Below are 17,209 nucleotides of genomic sequence, written 5' to 3'. Positions count from 1 at the left end.
CTCCGAGGACCCGTGTACTTGCAGGAAGAAATCTTCCCGGCAATGAACGGAAATCAATCGAGAGAAACACGCTCGTTCGCGACCACCAAACGTCCTAAAGCGTAAAGCAACGAGTGGGCCTTTATTGTGAAAGCTAGCCCCAGATCTAAACCGGATACTACGTTGCGTTCACGAAGACTTGGCGACCGGCCGACGTCGACCCGATCGAAGAACGGCCATTTTTGGAACGCTTTTTCTTTCTTCTGGTGCGCCGTACCCGCTGGCGATAAGATATACTGTATACGAACCCGGGGACGCGACGGCAGAGTTTGTTGCATTTGTCTTCGTCGAAATTGCGGCGGAGCCATCCTGGCGGGTTGATCCCAGTCGACAGGTGCGCGACTCCACGCTTTTACGTCCATAACGCGACAACAAGGAGGTGAAGCCGCGGCGGCCATCTTACGTTGCCGCCCGATAACTTCGCTTAATTTGAGACCAAATACGGTCATGACGTCCCGTCGTTAAGAAAGTGATTTTTCGCCGTTGAGGTGTAAAGGGCAAGCGCCGGTAGAAACCGCCCTTGCCGTCGATAATGAATAGATATCAACAATTGAACCGCTAGGTGAAAATGGTGTCAAATGTAGGCCGAAGTCGAGGAACCGAACGGCCCGTTCAGATAGCCGCGCCCGTTGCTTGAGGGGCTCCCAGGATGAGTCCGTCCCCACGCATCCCGGCGCACAAACAGTGCTTGCTGCTCGGCACGCCGAATGGCAACGTATCATGGCTGCTTCCTCGCCTGTTTCCGTACAAGTCGACGCTCACATATGTGACGTCTGTCATCTCGTCGAAAGACGACCGACCAAACTATGCGCGTGCGTGCGAGACAGCGCCGGCCCGCGCGTGCGCCATGCACCCCCGGGCCTCGAGTCGAGTCGTCGGGCGACTTTTCTGGCCCGCAAGAGTTTGCTTGGCAAGGTGCCGACGCGGATAAAACTGCATCAGGTAAGCCCTTTGACCGAGGAGGGGTCAAAAGTCTCAAGATCGACGTCGAAAGATTTATCGATGTTAAATCCGAGGGCAAAAACGGCGGGCTTGGGGGGGGGGGGGTTAGGGTTAGGCTTAGGGCTGGGGGGGGGGGTCCGGTCGATAGGGACTCACGGCGCACTTTGCCATCGCGAGGTACACGTATCCGCCAAGGGTTACGGGAAACGGGTTTGACCGTAATTTGCTCGCCGCCGATCCCTCGGAGGCCGTGAGCGGGCCTCTTTCATTTGACCGTTTCTCGCCGTTCGCAGGCCCCGGGCGCGCCGCGGGTCGCCATGAGCGAGGCGGAACCGGAGGGCCGGGGCGAGTCTCCCGACGACGGCCGCGACGGAGGGAAAAGGGGGGACGCGGGTCGGGAGAGCGCAGACTGGGGCGAGTCCGCCGATCCCTTTGCGCAATCGAGCCCCGAACCCGCGTCGGGACCGGGCGCGAGTTCCCCGCCCCGTTCCTTTCTTCCCTCGGCGGCCAGGCGGGAGTCCGGCGAGAAAGCCAGGAAGAGGGGGCGGCGCGCCGACAGGGAGCCCGAGTGCGAGGAGGGCAACGAAAAGAAGAAGCGGACCCGACGGCCCAACTACTTTGTCTCCATCCCCGTCACCAGCCCGCAGGTTCGGCGAAGGTCCCCCGGCGCCGCCGAACGCGGGCGGCTACGCGGCGTTGACCCGGGCCCGGTCCGGCGCAGGTGCGCTCGGCGGTGAGCCGGGTCCAGGAGGCGGCGCTGGAGCGGGAGCCCCGCTTGGCCAAAGCCGTTATCCCCGTCCCATCGCTCCACCTCACGCTTCTCGTCGCCCGCCTGGCCGACCGACGGCAGGTGGACCTGTGAGTGGCCGCTCGAGCCAAAAGGGGCGTATCGGTCTTCCCTTTCCCGCGTGGGCCTGGAGGAAAGGCCGCGAGCGAATGAGTTCTTCCGCCCGAGGGCGGCGAAGGGAGCCGGGCGCCGCTCGCCCGAGCGGATGAACCCGGCGCGCCATCCCGCGACGGCGATCCGTACGAGCGCGCGGTCTTTGCCCGGGCAGGGCGGCGGCGGCGCTGGCGCAGGCGGAGGCGTCCTTGGCCCGGCTGCTGGACGGGGACCGGCTGGCGCTGCCTTTCTCGGGCGTGGCCCACTTCGGGAAGCGGACGGTCTTCGTGGGGCTGGAACCGGGACCGCACCGGCGCCAGCTGAGCCGCCTGGCAGGTGGGTCGCCGGCCGGCGCGCTCCTGACTTTTGCTCCTTTGACGCGTGGGTGTCGCAGAGTGGCTGCGCCTGGGTTTTGAGGAGCGAGGTCTGTTGGAAGGCCCCGCCCGCGACTTTCAACCTCACCTCACCATCATGAAGCTGTCCAGAGCGCCCGAGCTCAGACGGCAGGTAGCCGGCCCGGCCGACCGACCGACCGACCGACCGACCGACCGACCGCGCCTTCCTCCCTCCCTGACCTTTTTGCCTTTTGCCCCCAAAGGGGCTGAAGCGCGTGGAGCCTTCTCTCTTCTCGGACTTCAACGGCTGGTGGGTTGCACGCTCGCGCGCCATTACGCAGCTCCCGCCCCCCTTTCGCGCACATCAATAAGTGAGCAAAAGTACGCGCCGCAGGTTTTTCGGCGAGCAGACGGTGGAGCGTCTGGACCTGTGCTCCATGCTGAAGAGGAAGCGGCGGGACGGCTACTACCACACCGAGACCTCGCTGCGACTCGGTCAGGAAGCCCGCCCGACGCGCGCGCGCTCGCGTCCGGCCGCCGGGACTGGCGTTTGTCCCGTCGGCGCGGGTGTCGTTTTGCCCACGGAGAAGGCGGCGCTAAGGTCAAAGGCCGGCGCGACGGGCCCGTTCGCGCATGGACGCGTCAGCTCGGCGCTTCTCCCTTTCAGAGCTGCGATGGGCCGGAGCGGATTTGCCTCGCCGTAGGTTTAGAGGGGCGCGAGCGCGGCCGCCCGTCGGGATGATGTCTTAAAGCGGCAGAGGCGTTCGGGCCGGCGCCGAGATCGGGGGAGAAGGAACGGAAGAAGCTCGGCTAAGCGTTAGCTTAGCTTAGCGCGCCGTACGTCGGGCCCTTTGCGTGCGCGTCCCTCGGACAAGTCCGCCTCCTCCCCCGTCCTCCCGGACACACGTGCGCACGCCGTGATCGAAAGCGCCGTCTCTTGGCGCGCGTGCACACGCGGCCGCTATCTGCCTCATCCTCCCTCCCTCCCTCCCTCCCTGTCTGGCGCTTCTCTCCTCCCCCTCCCGGTCCTCGCCAGAGCGAAGCGGAGCCGGGAGCCACTCGTTCATTTTTTTGCAGCCTTCATGCTTCCCGCTCGCGCAAAAGGGGCCAGCTGCACCCCCCGTTTTTTCAACGTCCGTTTCGCTTCTGGTCGAGAGGAGTCGGGGGTTTGCCGTCAACCGAGGGCTAGTCAAACGCGCGACTCCTCTTTTTGAAAACCTCGAAGGGAGGGGGCGTCGGGAGGAGAGGCGCCATGGGCCAGCTCTGCTGCTTTCCTTTCTCGCAAACGGAGGAGAAAATCAGTAAGTGTGCGTGCGAGGTGGTCCCGAGAGCGCGCGCGTCCAGCACGTGAGCCGTTAGCACAATGGCCGTCTTGTCAACGGAGCTAGCGCGCGTGCAAAGCGAGCGGGCGCCGAAGCGTCCGCCGCCCAAGCCGTGATCCGACGGACGGCGGCGGACCTTCGGCCTTCGCGCGGCCTTCGTTCAAACGGGGAGCGGCGGCGCCGGTCCGTTAGGAGCGCGCCCCCGCCGTCGATCCGCGCTAACTTAGGTCGGCCCGGCCGCGGGCTTTCGCCTATGAGCGTCGAGCCGACGAAGCGGCTCCGCCGCGCGTGGCTTTTGGCAAGTTGGCGCCGAGGCTCGCCCGGACGACGGGTAGAATCGGAAATGTTAAGACAGACGGCACTAAAGCGGCTCCGGACGTCCTATTGTTTTCCCCCAGATGTTCTTCTCCGTCAGTTTTTGTCGGGTTCCGCCAAGTCCCGAGCGCCTCCCCGAGCTCGGCTCGCGGTCGGCCGGCCGGCCGGCGGCGCAAAGGCTTGATGATTGACCGGCCGGGCCTTATCGTGCGCCATAAAGGCAGACTTTGCCTCTCGGGGCGCGGTACGTACGGCGTAGCGCGGCGTGACCCGCGACGGCCGGCCGCCCCGCCCCTCCCGACCCGCGTGTCTCGCGAGAGGCGGAGGGAGTAAGGCGGCGCTGCCGGACCAGACTCACGAGGTGCGCCCTACGTCACCGCCGGCCGCGAGCGCTCCCCGCCAAACGTCGAGGGCGGCGCGCGACGCGTAGCCCCGACAGAGCAAAGAAAGGAAGCGTTTGTCGGGGCGGGCGGCTCCCGGCGCTCGCTCGTCTCGCGGCGCCCGTCGCCCCAGAGGCGGGGCCGGCCGGCCACGGGACCTTGCCCAAGAATCTAGCTCGTACGAGAATGTAGCGCCGGGCCCGCGCTCCAAAACTTTGAGAAGCGAGCGTCCGCCGCGTTGCCAGTTCATCGCTTTTTACCGCGATGGCAGTTTGGTCACGGCGGCTCATCGACATCAAATAGGGCCGGACTTGGCATTTTTAGGGGCCGTAACTTTTGCGGCGCCCGGCGTGGCCACGGCCTTTGGGCTCGGGGGACGTTCGACCGGCACACCGCAAGGCGGCGCTAATTTCAATATTCCGAGTTCTTTGCGAGTCGGCGACGCCCCCTGCCTTCGGCGGGCCTTCGGCGGGCCTTCGGCGGGCCTTCGGCGGGCCTTCGGCGGGCCTTCGGCGGGCCTTCGGCGGGCCTTCGGCGGGCCTTCGGCGGGCGGCGTTCCCCTCAGCGCATTGGGACAAATCTTGTCTCCGTTTCAGGCAGCCGCCGCCGGTCCCAGCCCGACGAGGCGGAGCTCCTGAGGATCAGCAAGCGATTGGTGGAGGACGCCGTGGCTCGCGCCGTGCAGCAGTACAAACGGGAAAGCCTCCGCAACGGGGGCGGGCCCAACGGGGGGCAGCCGCCCGCCGACCGCGCCGCGGCCTCGCCTCGGACGCCGACCGGCCAAAAGTGAGCGCCGCCCGCCGGACGGGACGGGATAGCGCGGCGCCGCCGGCCGGACGGGACGGGATAGCGCGGCCCCTCCGGACGCCAGCCGGACCGTCTTCCCGGTGGCCCCGCGCCCGAAAAAAGCCTCCGGATGTCAGAAAACGCTCAACGCGCCGCACCGAGGCGACGGCTGTCGTCCCGTTTTTTTGGTTTGTTTTTTCGAAATGACATGGAGGATTCTCTCGCGGCGTCGCGGCGTCATGAAGAGTTGGCAGCGTGACCCGCCTCCCGTTTGCCTGACCGACGACAGAGCGAAAGCCCGTCGCCCTCTAGCGGCCAGGGGCGTCAAAGGACGGCCAACCTCGCCGGCCGATGTTGCACTTCTTGAATTTCGTGCGGTTATGCCAACCGTGCCGTCTCCCCAAATTTGGATAGAGAACGGTGCGATTTCAGAGAAGAAATAGATACACTTTGACTTAAGTGATATTTTTGGACTCTTTTGGTCTGCTTTTTAAAAGAAAGCTATTTTTTCATCACGGCTTCATTTGTAAGATTTTTTTTTTTTTTTTCTGAAAGCTGTCCAAAACTGTGAGACGCCGTTACAATGTCGTGGCCTGTTTTACAACTTTGTGAAAACGGTGCTCGGTTCGCCTCGTTTTCGAACTTTTCGTTTGAAGCTGTGCTGTGGTGCGCTGACGCGACAAGGCCAAGAGCGACCCGCGGCCCCAAAAAAAGTTCTCCTCAGTCGACCGTCGGCCCCAAAGTCTTCCTGCTTCGTCAAGCTGCCGGGGATGGCGCCCCCTTGGCCTTTTTCCGCTCTTTTCCGCTCCGTGTCCCAAGTCTGTCGCGAACGAGCGTTTGTCGCGAACGAGCGTTTGCCGCTCGATGGCCGAGCCTTTGCTGAGAGCGGGCGCAACGCAGGATTTCGCGGAGCCCGAAATGCGCACATTCCAGGCATTGGCCGAGAAGAGCAAAAGTTGGCGCGCCTGCTTGAAAGTGGCCCTTTACTTTCCCTCGAGAGGGGGCGGGGGCGGGGGCGGGGGCGCGGTCTTCTCGTCCGCGCGAAACGCGCACCCGGTCCTCGAGAGCTGCTTTCGAGACGATCCGATGATTAGGCCGGCGCTCGTTCAGGGACCCGCGGCCTTGCAAGCGAACGACGCGTGCGCCTTTGCTCGCTCGGCTCGCGCGGACAATAAAGCGGGATATGAATTTGCAAGCAATATTCTCGTCTGACTCGTGTGTTTGTTCGAAGCTCCGGATCAAAATGCCAGTCGTACAATTGCGTGGGGGGCGAAAATCGTTCCCTCCTACGTTAGCCGTCCTCCCTAAGCCTCATGCACGCCCCCGCCCCTTCAACTGGCGGTCTCTATTGTTCGGTCGCACCCCGGCCGGAAATCGCACCAGGTCGCACGCGCAGCCGACATGGCGACGGGGTGCGCTCGGGGTGGAGCCGGCGCGGCCCCGCGGCGAACTCGTTTCGCACGAGCGCTTCCCGGCAGACGTGAGCGCGCCCGAACTTCCCCCGCGATCCCGTCCGCAGTTCAGATAAGGCCCGGCCGGGACTCGCCATTCGGGGGCAGCTTCGTCGCCTTCGATCCGTCCGGGTCCGAGGGTTTCTCACGCGACGAGCGTTCGCTTGAAAAAGGAACCGCTTTGAAACCGAACTTCACGACTAACTTGATGACAACCTGCATTCCGTCGATCGTTCAAAATCCGTCCTTGTTTACTTCTTGATCGCACAATGGCAAGGCTTAAAAAGTCCATCGTCGCCAAATTCCTAAGAGCGGGTAGAACCTCTTGGAAATGTTAGCGTTTTAAAGATGTCAAAATCTCTTCAAAATTTCTGAGCGCAATTAGAAGCTCTTAGAAAGTTGGAGATTTTGCCAAGTTTTGAAGCCTCGCCGCGGTGTGGCACGGAAGAAAACAACCAACTCGATGAGTTGTTGGCGTTTGAGTAGCAGTGACCTCTCCTGGTAGAAGGCGTCACCGCGCTCCATCGGAATAAAGGCGGATTCCCCCGAATCAGATTGGACTCGGCGCTCAAAGTGGCTGCGATGGTGGCGGCGGGCGCGCGCGCGCTCCTTGACGGACGCTTGCGACGGACCCGTTTTTGCCTTTTATTTGATGGGATCCAGAGGGGCTTTTCTCTCGCCCGTTTTGGCCGCGACGAGAGAAACAAAAGTACATCGGGACTTTGGGGCTCTCGGAGCCGGCGCTTTCTTCTTTTGTTCTTCGCAGCGCCGATCAAATGGAATCGCGGCACACGCGTTCCGCCCCCCCCCCCCCCCCCCCCCCCTCCCGCTCGCCGCACCTAAGGCTGCGCCGGGCGCGCGTCGTTGACCTTCCCCGAGCAATTAAGGCGTCGACGGCGGCCATTTTTGGGGCCCTCACGGGCGCCGTTTCATCTCCAGGCCGCCCTCGCCGCCGGCGCTTCGGCCCAGGGCCTCGGCCTCCTCCAGGGTGGCGGTCAGCGGCCGGCCCAGCGTCTCGGGCAGCATCAGGGTCAGGACGCCGACGACGAAAGCCAGGACGCCCACGATCAGCTGACCGAGCGAGCCGAAAGAAAAAGGAGACGCTTCAAATCCCGCGGGGAAAAGACGAGGGAGCCAAATCCCCCGAAGGGCGAGGCGTAACCTGAGGCAGGTAGATCCAGACGTCGGCCAGGTAGACGCAGAACGGCGCCACCACGCTACCCACGCGACACATCATGCTGCCGCTGCCCACCGCCAGAGACCTGCGACCGAGACGCCGCGGCACGGCGGGGTCGGGCCCGAGGTTCGGGCGGCCTCGTGCGGCGGGGCTTACCTGATGACGGTGGGGTACAGCTCGCAAGTGTACAAATAGATGAGGCCGAAGGCGATGGCGACGGCGAACTTCCCGATCATGTTGAGAGCCACGGCCAGGCCCCGCATGTCCTGCCGGGGCCGTCGGGACAGCGTGAGCCCGCGTCACGCTTCCGCCGAGCCGAGCCGAGCCGAGCCGAGCCGAGCCGAGCCGAGCCGAGCCGAGCCTACGGCGGCCGGCCTTCGCGCCGTCCCGCCGGTCGGTAAAAAAAAGCCTTTTTTTTGTTTTCTCCTTCCGGACCTTTTACCACCGCCGTTATTGTCGGCGTGAAGCTAGCCAGCGCGCGTGTGCTTCTCGTGGAAAAAGACACACGCTGGCTAACTTGCATCTCAAGGCACCGCCGCGCCGCCTTTCAAAAGAAGCCCGCCGGCCCGGAAGACACCGCAAAGACGCGTCGGGGCACGGGCCCAAAATAGGCCGCGCCGAGGGTTTGATCCCCGTTTTTTTTTCGTAAAGGCGCATCTTTGATTTTGTCCGGGCGGGGACAGCGGCGGTCGCTGCGGGCGGGCGATACGTACGGCGGGCACCAGGATGATGAGCATGCAGGCCACGCCCGCCAGCAGCAGGGCCGGGGCGCACGTCTTCTTGCGGCCGATGCGGTCCATGCAAAAGCAGCCCACCAAATAGGAGGGCAGTTCAACGGCGCCTGCGAGCGGCCAACGGCAGTCAGCGCCGGCCCGGACGAGGAAAAAGGCGCCTCGCTCGCCCCGGGGCTTTAACGGCGATTCCTTACCGACCAGGAAGAGGTTGACGTACTGGTTCCCGCCCAGGTTGACGGATCCCAGCGAGAAGACGTAGTAGCCCAGGCTGCCGACGAACCAGATGGCCCACACGGTGCCGGTGCGGGCCGCCATCCTCCAGCTGCCAAACAGATCCAGGATGGACAGCTTCTTGTCCGGGGAGCGCCCCGACCCGGCCACCGGCCCGGACCCCGGCTCCGCCTCCGCTTCCGCCCGGGCCGGCAGCAGCTCCTCCACCTTGAGCCGGCTCTCCAGGCGGTTGACGCGGGCCATGGCGTCCAGCAGGCTCTGCGCCTGCGCGTACTTGCCCTTGGCCAGCAGGTAGAAGGGCGTCTCGGGCAGCTTCCAGCAGAAGAGCAGGAAGGGCCAGGTGCAGAGCGACAGGACCGTCTGGTAGATCCACCACACGCGCACCAGGTAGCCCACCAGCGCCACCACCATGATGCCCAGCGCAAAGGCGGCGTGGACGTGCATGGAGGTCCACGTGCGCACCCTGATGCCCGTCAACTCCGTCACGTACACGAACACCACCACCAGATAGCCGCTGGAGGCCTGCCGGGAGGAGGGGAGGGCCCGAGCCGTGAAGCCGGGCGGGCTCGGGGCGCTTACGCCGCCGACCCGTCGGCGAGCGCCGCGACTCACCGTGGCCAGCAGGAAGCGGAAAACCGCAAAGTAGTAGTAGTTGGCCGAGAAAGCCACGCAAATCCCCAGTCCGAACTGGCACACGCTGGTCAGCATGAGGATCTTCACTCGGCCCACCCTGAAGGGGAACGTCGGCGCTTCGGTTGGTTGGGCGCGGCCGGACGAGGGGAGAGCGCGCTCCGGCGCCCGCGAGCTCGCCTCGCCCATTTAGGAGGACGGCCCCCGGAGCGAGCCGGCGCCGCTCGCCCCGGGTGCCGCGTCGCCAATGAGGGGTCGGGGCAAAGCGCCGAGTCCGCCGAGTCGGGGCGAACGTCGGCCGACGGACGCCGCCCCCCTCCCGACCGGAAAGCGGCGCGGACCGCCATCTCTGAAGCGGGGGCGCGGCGCGGGCCCACCTGTCGGCGAGGTCCCCGAACACCAGCGCCCCGAACAGCACCCCCAACATGAAGGTGGGCTGGCACAACTTGGCCAGCCAAGCCCGGTCGCACACCAGGTCCCAGTCGGTCACGATGCTGCGGTACACCTCGGAGCGGTCGTAAACGAAGCCGGCGCGGCAGGCTTCCGCCGAGGAGTTGCCGTCAAAGGCGCGGGCCGAGTCCCGGGGCCCGATGCGCAGGGCCCGCTCGCACCGCCTCAGCTCCCACCGCTCGCCGGCGGAGGTCCGCACCACCAGGGGGCCCGCGTCGCCCCGGAAGAGGGGCAGGACGTCCTCCAGGGCCGAGCCGCTCAGGTTGCCCAACAGGACGTCCGTCACGTTGGCGGGAACGCCGCACACGAAGTTGGGCGTCTCCACCAGGAAGACGGAGGCCAGGTAGTGGATCCCGCAGGCCATGGCCTGGAAGGCCGCCGCAAAGTACGCGCAGGCCTGAAACCTGCGAGGCCACACGAGGATGGTTCGGGCCCGCGTGACCCTCGGCGGAAAAAACAAAACACGCGCTCCCGACACCAATACCGCTTTGTCGGCGATAATAAAATAGGCCCGTTAAGCTACGGGGCTGGAGGCGTCGTAGCGAGGCCCTCCTCGCGTTAGGAGCTCGGCGACGGAGCCGCCTAACGTTTGCAAACCGAGCTACCGTCGCGGCGGATCGCGTTACGCCGCGCGCTCGGAAGGGAGCGCTCAGGCATTCCCGTGACCCCAAAGAAATAAACGCGTCCACGAATGGAGGAAGGTCGCATACCTTTTAAAATGTCCCAGCTCATCGAATATCCTCTCCACCGTCATTTCGGAAAGGCGGCTTACCGCGTGTGCTCGCGTCGACTTGGACCGGGGGGAGTGAGCGGGAGGGAGTAGGGTGCAAAACACACGCCGACGCAACTGACGCACGCCGGCCTTATAAGGCCCACGTCGGGTTGGGAAACACCGAGAGCTCCCAAGCGCCGACCCTAACTCGTTTGAACGCGTCAAGCCGATGCGCGACGCGGCCGAGGTCTTTGGGTCCGGTCGCGGGCGTAAATCTCGCGCGCGCTTGGGCTGTCCTCAAAAGCGAGTGGGCAAGCTCTCACGGGTGGGGGTGGGGGTGGGGGTGCGGGCGGCCGCCGACCAAACGGCCCCATCAATGATTGATGGGCCCCTCTGAGCGGGCGGCGAGCGGATCCGGCCGTCCCGCAAAACTGGATTCATCGAGCCAATGAAAGCGGGGCTTTGCCACCGGCGGACTTTGGAACTCGCCTCCAACTTTGTTACGCCGGATGAAAACAAGCGGCCGCGACGGACGGCGGTCCTGTGACCTTTCTGCAAAGGTCTCACTAACCCCCCCCTTCCCGAGCGCACCCCGATCCGTCGGAACGGCGAGGGGCTCCGGCGATCTCGGAGTTCACGAGCCGGCCGCCCGGCGGCGGTTCTAAAGACGAGGCGGAAATTTCCGCCGCCCGCGGAGAGGGGGGAGGGGGGGGGGGGGGGGGATACGGAAATATACAAATGGGCGTAGTTGTCGTCTATCTGTTCAGGTCATAACCGGAGATGAAAAGTGACACCCACGAGGAGGGAAACGGTAGCGCTCACAACTTTGCCACTAGATGGGAGTAGAGCTCGCTCCACTCGATGGGGGCGGGGCGAGGGGCGGCAACGCTCGTCCAAACAAAGACACGCTCGGGAAACGGACGACGCAAGAACAAATGATAAAAGAAAAAAAAGAGATCGAACCAAAATGAATGAAAAAAGATCAATAAGAGGACCGTAAACAAAGTATTTCGAAATCCATCTTACGCGTAACGTGCGGAAAGTTTGCTTGAATTTCCCGAAGCGACTCGAACGCGCGAGAAGCGCCAGCGCTCGTCCTCCGCGAGCGATTACCAAATGAGGTCGGCGGCCGTACGGGCCAAGAAAAGGGCAACGAATCAAAAGTGTTCCTGGCCAGTTTATGACTTGTTCAGATCTGGCCAAAAAATGGAGACGTTTCCAAAAAGAAAAGTACAAAAGGAAAAGGCTCCGGCGCCGGATACAAAAAGGGGCGACCGGGCGCCGGTCCCTAATCCCAGAGCTTGATTTGTCCGTCCCAGCCGCAGGTGATGACCTTGGAGGTTTCGTGGGGATGCCACAGGGCACTGATGCACACCTTGTCGTGCGCTTTGATCCTGTGGTACAGCTTGGTGGTCTTCCAGTCCCAGATGTTCAGCTTCCCGTCGGCGTCGCCCGACACCACGTAGCTGGCGAGAGAGCCCGAGCCGAAGCTTCAGCCGAGGACTCGCCACCGGCGCGGAGGACTCGCCGACCGTCGCGCGCGCGACTTTAGGAGCCCTTCGACTCGGTCTCCGCCGCCGCGTCGGGCTTCTCCCTCTCCGAGCGTTTCGCTCGGAAGAGAACGCCGCCTTACCTCATGTCCGGCGAGAAGTCCACCTGGCAGGCGTAGCCGGCAACCATGTGGCCCTTGAAGATCTTTTTCTTGTTCAGTCGGAAGCGGTTTTGGGCGCCGAAGATCAGGATCTGGTTGTCCATGGACTGGCACGCCAGCCACTTGCCTGGGGGGTAAACGGCGGAGAAAATTTAAAAAAAAAAACGCTACGCTGTTGAACACGCGCCTTCAAAACCGCTCGTGGATCATTGAATTTTTGCAGGCGCGGCACGCACGGGTTCCGCTCGCCGGCTCTCAAGAAGATCGGGCGAGCTTTGGCGTCCACCTCCTTGAGATCGCGGAGGCTTACGCTGCAGCCGTCGCGATATTCTTGTCGGTTTTTTTTTTCTTTTCTTTTGGACAGATGGACACAACGGCAGCGGCAGCCGATCCGCCCGAGGGGTGCAGAGGTGAGACGCTAACGCGACGTTCTGGCGGCGTTCGCGCATCGGAAAATGCTTGGACACGTGGACATGTTTTTTTGTTTTTTTTCTTCGACCCTATAGATTTGACCAGAAACTAGGCGTTTGCCCACAGTCGCCGGAAGATGGCGGCGACGCACCGATTTTCGAGCGAATAACAAGAGAAGAGGTTCCGAATGTCCGATAAGCGAGCGCGCTTGAGAGAAGACTCGGCGGGCGGGGCGAGGGGGAAGGCGGCGAACGGCCACCCGGACTCACCGTTGGGAGAGAGCGTCACGGCCGGCATGGAATGCATGCTGGGTTCGGCGATGTACTTGAAGTCCACGGGGATGTCCCTGAAAGCGCGAGATGGAGTTGGGCGGCCGGGCTCCGAGCCGGCGCCGAAAGCGCGAGCGCGGCCCGTCGGCTCACCACTCCCAAACCCGAAGACTCTTGTCGTCCGACGTGCTGACGAAACGCCGGTTCTCGTCCACGAAGGTGATGGTGTTGACGGCGCCCAGGTGCCGGTCGTACTCCTGCACCACCTCGCCGCTGCGGATGTCCCACTGTCGAGGTAGGGGAAGCCGGGGCGTTTGCGGCCTTTGCGGCCTTTGCGGCGTTTGCGGCGCGGGGCCCGACCCGGGCCGCTTTGGGACGCGGGGAAGAGGCGCCGCGCGCCGGCCGGGCCGCGCACCTGGACGATCTTTTTGTCGGACATGCCGGCCACCAACAGATTCTGCTTTTCTTCGTCGGGGTTGAACTTGACGCAGTAGGGCACCTTCCTGTTGGTGAATCGGGAGATGCACTTGCCTGCGGAGGCGCGGGCAAACGCGCAAAAGGCGCAAGTAAGTTTCGCCCGCATGTACGCGGCAAACGACAATTCCGGGGAACGTAAAGAATGAAAGGCTTTGGCCGTGGTTTTCTTAGCTGTAGCGCTTTTCTTAGCGGCGCGCCCGGCAAGGCGGCAATGAAGACGCCGCGCGCTCGCCGGGGTGGAATTAGTTTCCTTTGAAAGGACATTTTCCCAACAGCCGCGGGGGCAACTTTTGAGGTTGGCCGTCTGCGAGTCTTAAGAGTTCTCCGAGCGTACCCGTCTCAGAGTCCCAGAGTTTGATGTAGCGGTCGTAGGCGGCGCTGAGGAACCGATCGCCTCTGTTGTTGAAGCAAATGTCGCGCACGGCTTTGCTGTGGCCTGGAAGAGAGAACGAGGCGAGTGAAGACAAAAAGGCCGCGCCCGAGCGCCCGCCGCCTTTCATCTCACGTTTGTTCGAGGCGCGTCCAACGTGGGCTAGTGAGGGAGGTTTGGGAAGAAGACGCCGCGGAGGACGACGCGCGATTGCCGTTTGTCGCTTACACGCGCACCGAGCTACAAACCGCTGAGAGCAAGCCCCGAAAGGCGCGCGACAACACCCTCGGTGATACTTCCCGCTTAAAAGGAGGTCAAAGGAGGGGGAGGAAAAAAAAAAAAGAGAGAAAACGGCCCCTCTCCGCATTCTCGGGCCAACGAATCATGGAGATTTTGGGCAAAAAGGCCGCCGAGAGGAAAAACCTTCCGCGGCCGCCGCCGTACGCGGGGCGCCGACCGCATTTCCCGAAGAAAAAGTACCCTAACCCTTTGGGCCGGCCATCAAAGGCGGCCCGGCGTGGGCGGATCCGCGCGGGGAGGGACCCCCTTCCGGGGCGGCCCCTCCGGCGCCGGACGCGCCGACGCCCAACCCTTCAGGTCTATTCGCGTCGATTCGGAAGGGGAAATTGAAACAGACTCACCGATAAAAGTGCGTATACACCTCCGCTGGTTGTACACCTCCCACAGCTGCGGACAGACGGGTAAAAGTGAGAGGTGCGCGGGAAAGTCTTGCGTCGTGGCGCCGTCCTTACCTTGATCTTACAGTCCATGGAGCTGGAGAGCAGAAGGTGACCCGAGAGCGGAAACAAGCGGATGGCGCTGACGCCCTGTGACACGGCACGTTAGTCGAGCGTGTGCGGATGGAGGAGGAAGAGGAGATGGAGGAGAAGGGGAAGAAGAAGGAGGGCAAGAAGAAGAAGAGGAGGAAGAAGAAGGGGGGAAGAAGAAGAACAAAAACAGCAACTCTGCCGGCTAACCTTGGTGTGGCCGGACCAAACGTGGATTTGCTTTTTGGGCAGGTAGCACTTGTCCGGCGCCTCGCTAGAACGCAGGTTGACGCCCACGTCCTGGGGGATGTGCAGGTAGGACCTGCCCTGGTAGTCGAACATGTCTTTAACTGCGGAAACCAGAAGGAACAAAGGTGTCACGGGCCACTTTCCCAATTTACGGACTCGGATTTTCCCGGCGCGTCAGCGTTTACGACCAACTCCGTACGGCCCGATTTTCGGGGGCGGGACGGCAAACGGCAATTCTGCGGGCGGCCGACGCTACCGTGAAGAACGGTCTTCTCTTCCGCCGGCGCCTCTTCTTCGTTCCTCCCCCGTTTCTGCCTTTTGGCGGTGATCTCGTCCAGCTCCTTCTTCTCCTCCTGTAAGGCGACGTCGGGAAGAAGCCCCCTTGGGAAAATAAACGCAAAGCAAAACGAGCGCCTCACCTCCGTGGGCTTGGCCACCGATTTTTCGTCGACGTATTTGGCCCACGGGCCCAGGTAGTTGTCGATATCTCCCGCGTCGCCGCCTTTGACCTTTTTCCTTTTGTCCGGCTTCTTGTAGGCGCTCTCAAACACGGTCAAGCCTGGAGGAAGGACCAAAACCGCGCCGGGAAAAGCGCACCGAGAGCCCGTGACTCGCAAAGCTCCCGCGCGAAGGGCAGCGCCGACCCACCTTGGTTTTTCTCGGCTTCGTCCACCGCGCCGATGTAACCGCCGCCCGCCGCTTGGTCGGCGTCCACCGACGGGTCCAACGCGTAGCCTTTGGACGCGACGGGAAACGGAGGTGAAACGGCGGGCGGAGATTCGGCGGGCCCGCCGCGGAGAGCCTACCGAGCGACGAAAAGGTCCTCCTCTGCTGTTCGAACATGAAGTCGTTGACGTGAGCGGGTTCGGCGTAGCCGGACAACATGTTCCTCGGGGCGGCCATCTGCTGGGTTTTGAACGGGTTCTCCGGTCCAAACTAGGCGGGGAGAACGCGGCCGCCGTTAACGCCGACGGCGGTCCGTCTCGAGCGGTGCGCAAATCCGGCCGATCGCACCGCGGGAGACCGACGGCGGCGCGCGCCGTACCTCCGGCGCAAACATGGTCTCGTATCTCGGGTTATAGGTGACCTCTTTCACCGAGGGGTCGAGATGCACGCCGGTCTCGACCGACTCCTGTAAGGAGAAGGCGGGCGCGTCAGCTGGGAACGGGCTGTCGACGCGTTGGAGAACGTTTCCCGAGTTCGAACGTGAGTCTTTCCTTCCCCTTCCGGGAGCTTTGACTGTTGTGTACCTTACACCGTAAAGATGTCTCTGAGCGACTTCTTTTTTCGATAGAAGTCTCCACATGACCTCTTTTCATCTGCGAAGCCCTTTGAGACTTCGGTGATTTAGGGCTACACAAATAACATTTGATTTGATTGGAACGTTCGCGCACGATCGGAAGACACATTCCAAAGCGGGCGCGAAAACCACCGGCGAGTTCCCGCGAGTAGCCCTTGGTGCCGACGTGCTCCTCGGTCCATTCCTATGTTGCGAAAGCAGTTGAAGGCCGTTTCAAGCGACGAGCGTGCTCGCAAACCTCAGTGGTCCGCTTGCCCGCCGGCACAATTCGACAAGAGGGGAAAAGCACCGATAAATGCTCGCCTTGCCGTTGCGAAAGCAAATTGCGAAACAATTTCCAAGCCTCCAGTATTTGGGATGCGGAGAAGTCGAATCCCGGAAGGAGGGGAAAACCCCAGGACAACAGCCAGGCAGGCGTTTGGGCGCTCCTTTTCACATCGTGCCATCGGGCTTCTTTCTGGAGGCGGGCTACCATGCCGAGCTTGCCCGTTTCCAGCCCGCTAAAAGCGAGCGCGGCGGTAGGTCGCATTTGTGCACGAAAAGTCTTCCGCGGGAAGAGAGCTGAGCACGCGTTGACACAGGCGACTAAAAGCGCGGCACTTGAATTCTTATTGCGGCATAGCGAAGGCGAGCTAACTAGCGTCCGAAAACTTACCTTGACGGCAACTTCGGGTGCGGAATTGAGAAGCGCCAAGGCCATTGTCGGATCGGATCGCAATGGCTTGAGGTGCGCCGTTGCGTCCGGATCCGTCGCATCCCGGTTGTCGGCACTTGTGCCGGACTGTGACTCGTTTTCCGAATCCGAATCGCTGCCGTACGAAACGAGGGACGACGACACGGCGGCGGACATCTTGGATGTTATGCTCCAACCCGGACGTGGGAGGGATCGTCACTTCCGTTTCTGGCTCCGCTTTAGCATTAATGTAGTTTGTATTTATTTTTGTTGCTTTATTGACATGTGTTCTCTCAACAAGTCGCGATAAATATTCATTGTCAATACAACATAGAACAACACAACAAAACATAAAATGACAACGCAAATATGTACAAACAATCAGACAGACCAGATAATCCTAAATACACACACACACACACACACACGCACACACACACACATATACATATATACATATATATATATATATATATATATATATATATATATATATATATATATATATATATATATATATATATATATATATATATATATAAAACACATTTTTAGTTTTCTTATGTTTTATTTAGATAAGATTTCGGTGCGTCAATACATCCATTTGCAGTCAATGCAGTCTTTTATGAGAAAAACATTTCGCCACTATTTCGTAACG

The 17,209-nt window shown here is 62.0% G+C and overlaps 3 protein-coding genes across 3 annotated transcripts; 1 reads left to right on the top strand and 2 right to left on the bottom strand.

Annotated features, from left to right (window-relative positions):
• Positions 1 to 389: 389 nt before the first annotated feature.
• akap7 (A-kinase anchoring protein 7) lies at positions 390 to 6,198 on the top strand. The gene is made up of 8 exons (XM_088402964.1): positions 390 to 981; positions 1,275 to 1,628; positions 1,703 to 1,839; positions 2,037 to 2,197; positions 2,256 to 2,368; positions 2,460 to 2,506; positions 2,591 to 2,691; positions 4,810 to 6,198. Exons 1-8 carry the CDS (start codon positions 760 to 762, stop codon positions 5,001 to 5,003), a joined length of 1,329 nt encoding a protein of 442 aa, XP_088259090.1. The 5' UTR covers positions 390 to 759; the 3' UTR covers positions 5,004 to 6,198.
• Positions 6,199 to 7,267: 1,069 nt separating this feature from the next.
• slc22a16 (solute carrier family 22 member 16) lies at positions 7,268 to 10,942 on the bottom strand. The gene is made up of 8 exons (XM_088402963.1): positions 10,383 to 10,942; positions 9,600 to 10,076; positions 9,205 to 9,322; positions 8,556 to 9,114; positions 8,341 to 8,468; positions 7,784 to 7,893; positions 7,613 to 7,712; positions 7,268 to 7,521 (listed from the first exon to the last, which is right to left on the bottom strand). Exons 1-8 carry the CDS (start codon positions 10,424 to 10,426, stop codon positions 7,366 to 7,368), a joined length of 1,692 nt encoding a protein of 563 aa, XP_088259089.1. The 5' UTR covers positions 10,427 to 10,942; the 3' UTR covers positions 7,268 to 7,365.
• A 410-nt stretch (positions 10,943 to 11,352) lies between these two features.
• cdc40 (cell division cycle 40 homolog (S. cerevisiae)) lies at positions 11,353 to 16,750 on the bottom strand. The gene is made up of 15 exons (XM_088402962.1): positions 16,534 to 16,750; positions 15,624 to 15,710; positions 15,385 to 15,514; positions 15,227 to 15,313; positions 14,998 to 15,137; positions 14,835 to 14,931; positions 14,540 to 14,679; positions 14,315 to 14,389; positions 14,204 to 14,249; positions 13,527 to 13,628; positions 13,131 to 13,246; positions 12,869 to 13,002; positions 12,716 to 12,792; positions 12,018 to 12,162; positions 11,353 to 11,850 (listed from the first exon to the last, which is right to left on the bottom strand). Exons 1-15 carry the CDS (start codon positions 16,726 to 16,728, stop codon positions 11,673 to 11,675), a joined length of 1,749 nt encoding a protein of 582 aa, XP_088259088.1. The 5' UTR covers positions 16,729 to 16,750; the 3' UTR covers positions 11,353 to 11,672.
• Between the last annotated feature and the right edge of the window lie 459 nt (positions 16,751 to 17,209).

Source organism: Hippichthys cyanospilos, chromosome 20, assembly GCF_059441005.1.
Source record: "Hippichthys cyanospilos isolate Australia breed blue-spotted pipefish chromosome 20, RoL_Hcya_1.0, whole genome shotgun sequence".
In the NCBI taxonomy this organism is placed as follows: Eukaryota; Metazoa; Chordata; class Actinopteri; order Syngnathiformes; family Syngnathidae; genus Hippichthys; species Hippichthys cyanospilos.
This window is presented reverse-complemented; position numbering and strand designations above follow the sequence as displayed.

Excerpts from the sequence above, each read along its gene's own strand:
- akap7 (XM_088402964.1), top strand. The coding sequence starts at position 760 with ATGGCTGCTTCCTCGCCTGTTTCCGTACAAGTCGACGCTCACATATGT. Across the intron at positions 1,629-1,702 it reads TCCCCGTCACCAGCCCGCAG|GTGCGCTCGGCGGTGAGCCG; the intron begins GTTCGGCGAAGG and ends GGTCCGGCGCAG. Across the intron at positions 2,369-2,459 it reads CGCCCGAGCTCAGACGGCAG|GGGCTGAAGCGCGTGGAGCC; the intron begins GTAGCCGGCCCG and ends TTGCCCCCAAAG.
- cdc40 (XM_088402962.1), bottom strand. The coding sequence starts at position 16,728 with ATGTCCGCCGCCGTGTCGTCGTCCCTCGTTTCGTACGGCAGCGATTCG. Across the intron at positions 13,003-13,130 it reads CCGACAAAAAGATCGTCCAG|TGGGACATCCGCAGCGGCGA; the intron begins GTGCGCGGCCCG and ends CTACCTCGACAG. Across the intron at positions 11,851-12,017 it reads GACTTCTCGCCGGACATGAG|CTACGTGGTGTCGGGCGACG; the intron begins GTAAGGCGGCGT and ends CTCTCTCGCCAG.
- slc22a16 (XM_088402963.1), bottom strand. The coding sequence starts at position 10,426 with ATGACGGTGGAGAGGATATTCGATGAGCTGGGACATTTTAAAAG. Across the intron at positions 9,115-9,204 it reads TCCGCTTCCTGCTGGCCACG|GCCTCCAGCGGCTATCTGGT; the intron begins GTGAGTCGCGGC and ends TCCTCCCGGCAG. Across the intron at positions 7,713-7,783 it reads CTGTACCCCACCGTCATCAG|GTCTCTGGCGGTGGGCAGCG; the intron begins GTAAGCCCCGCC and ends TCTCGGTCGCAG.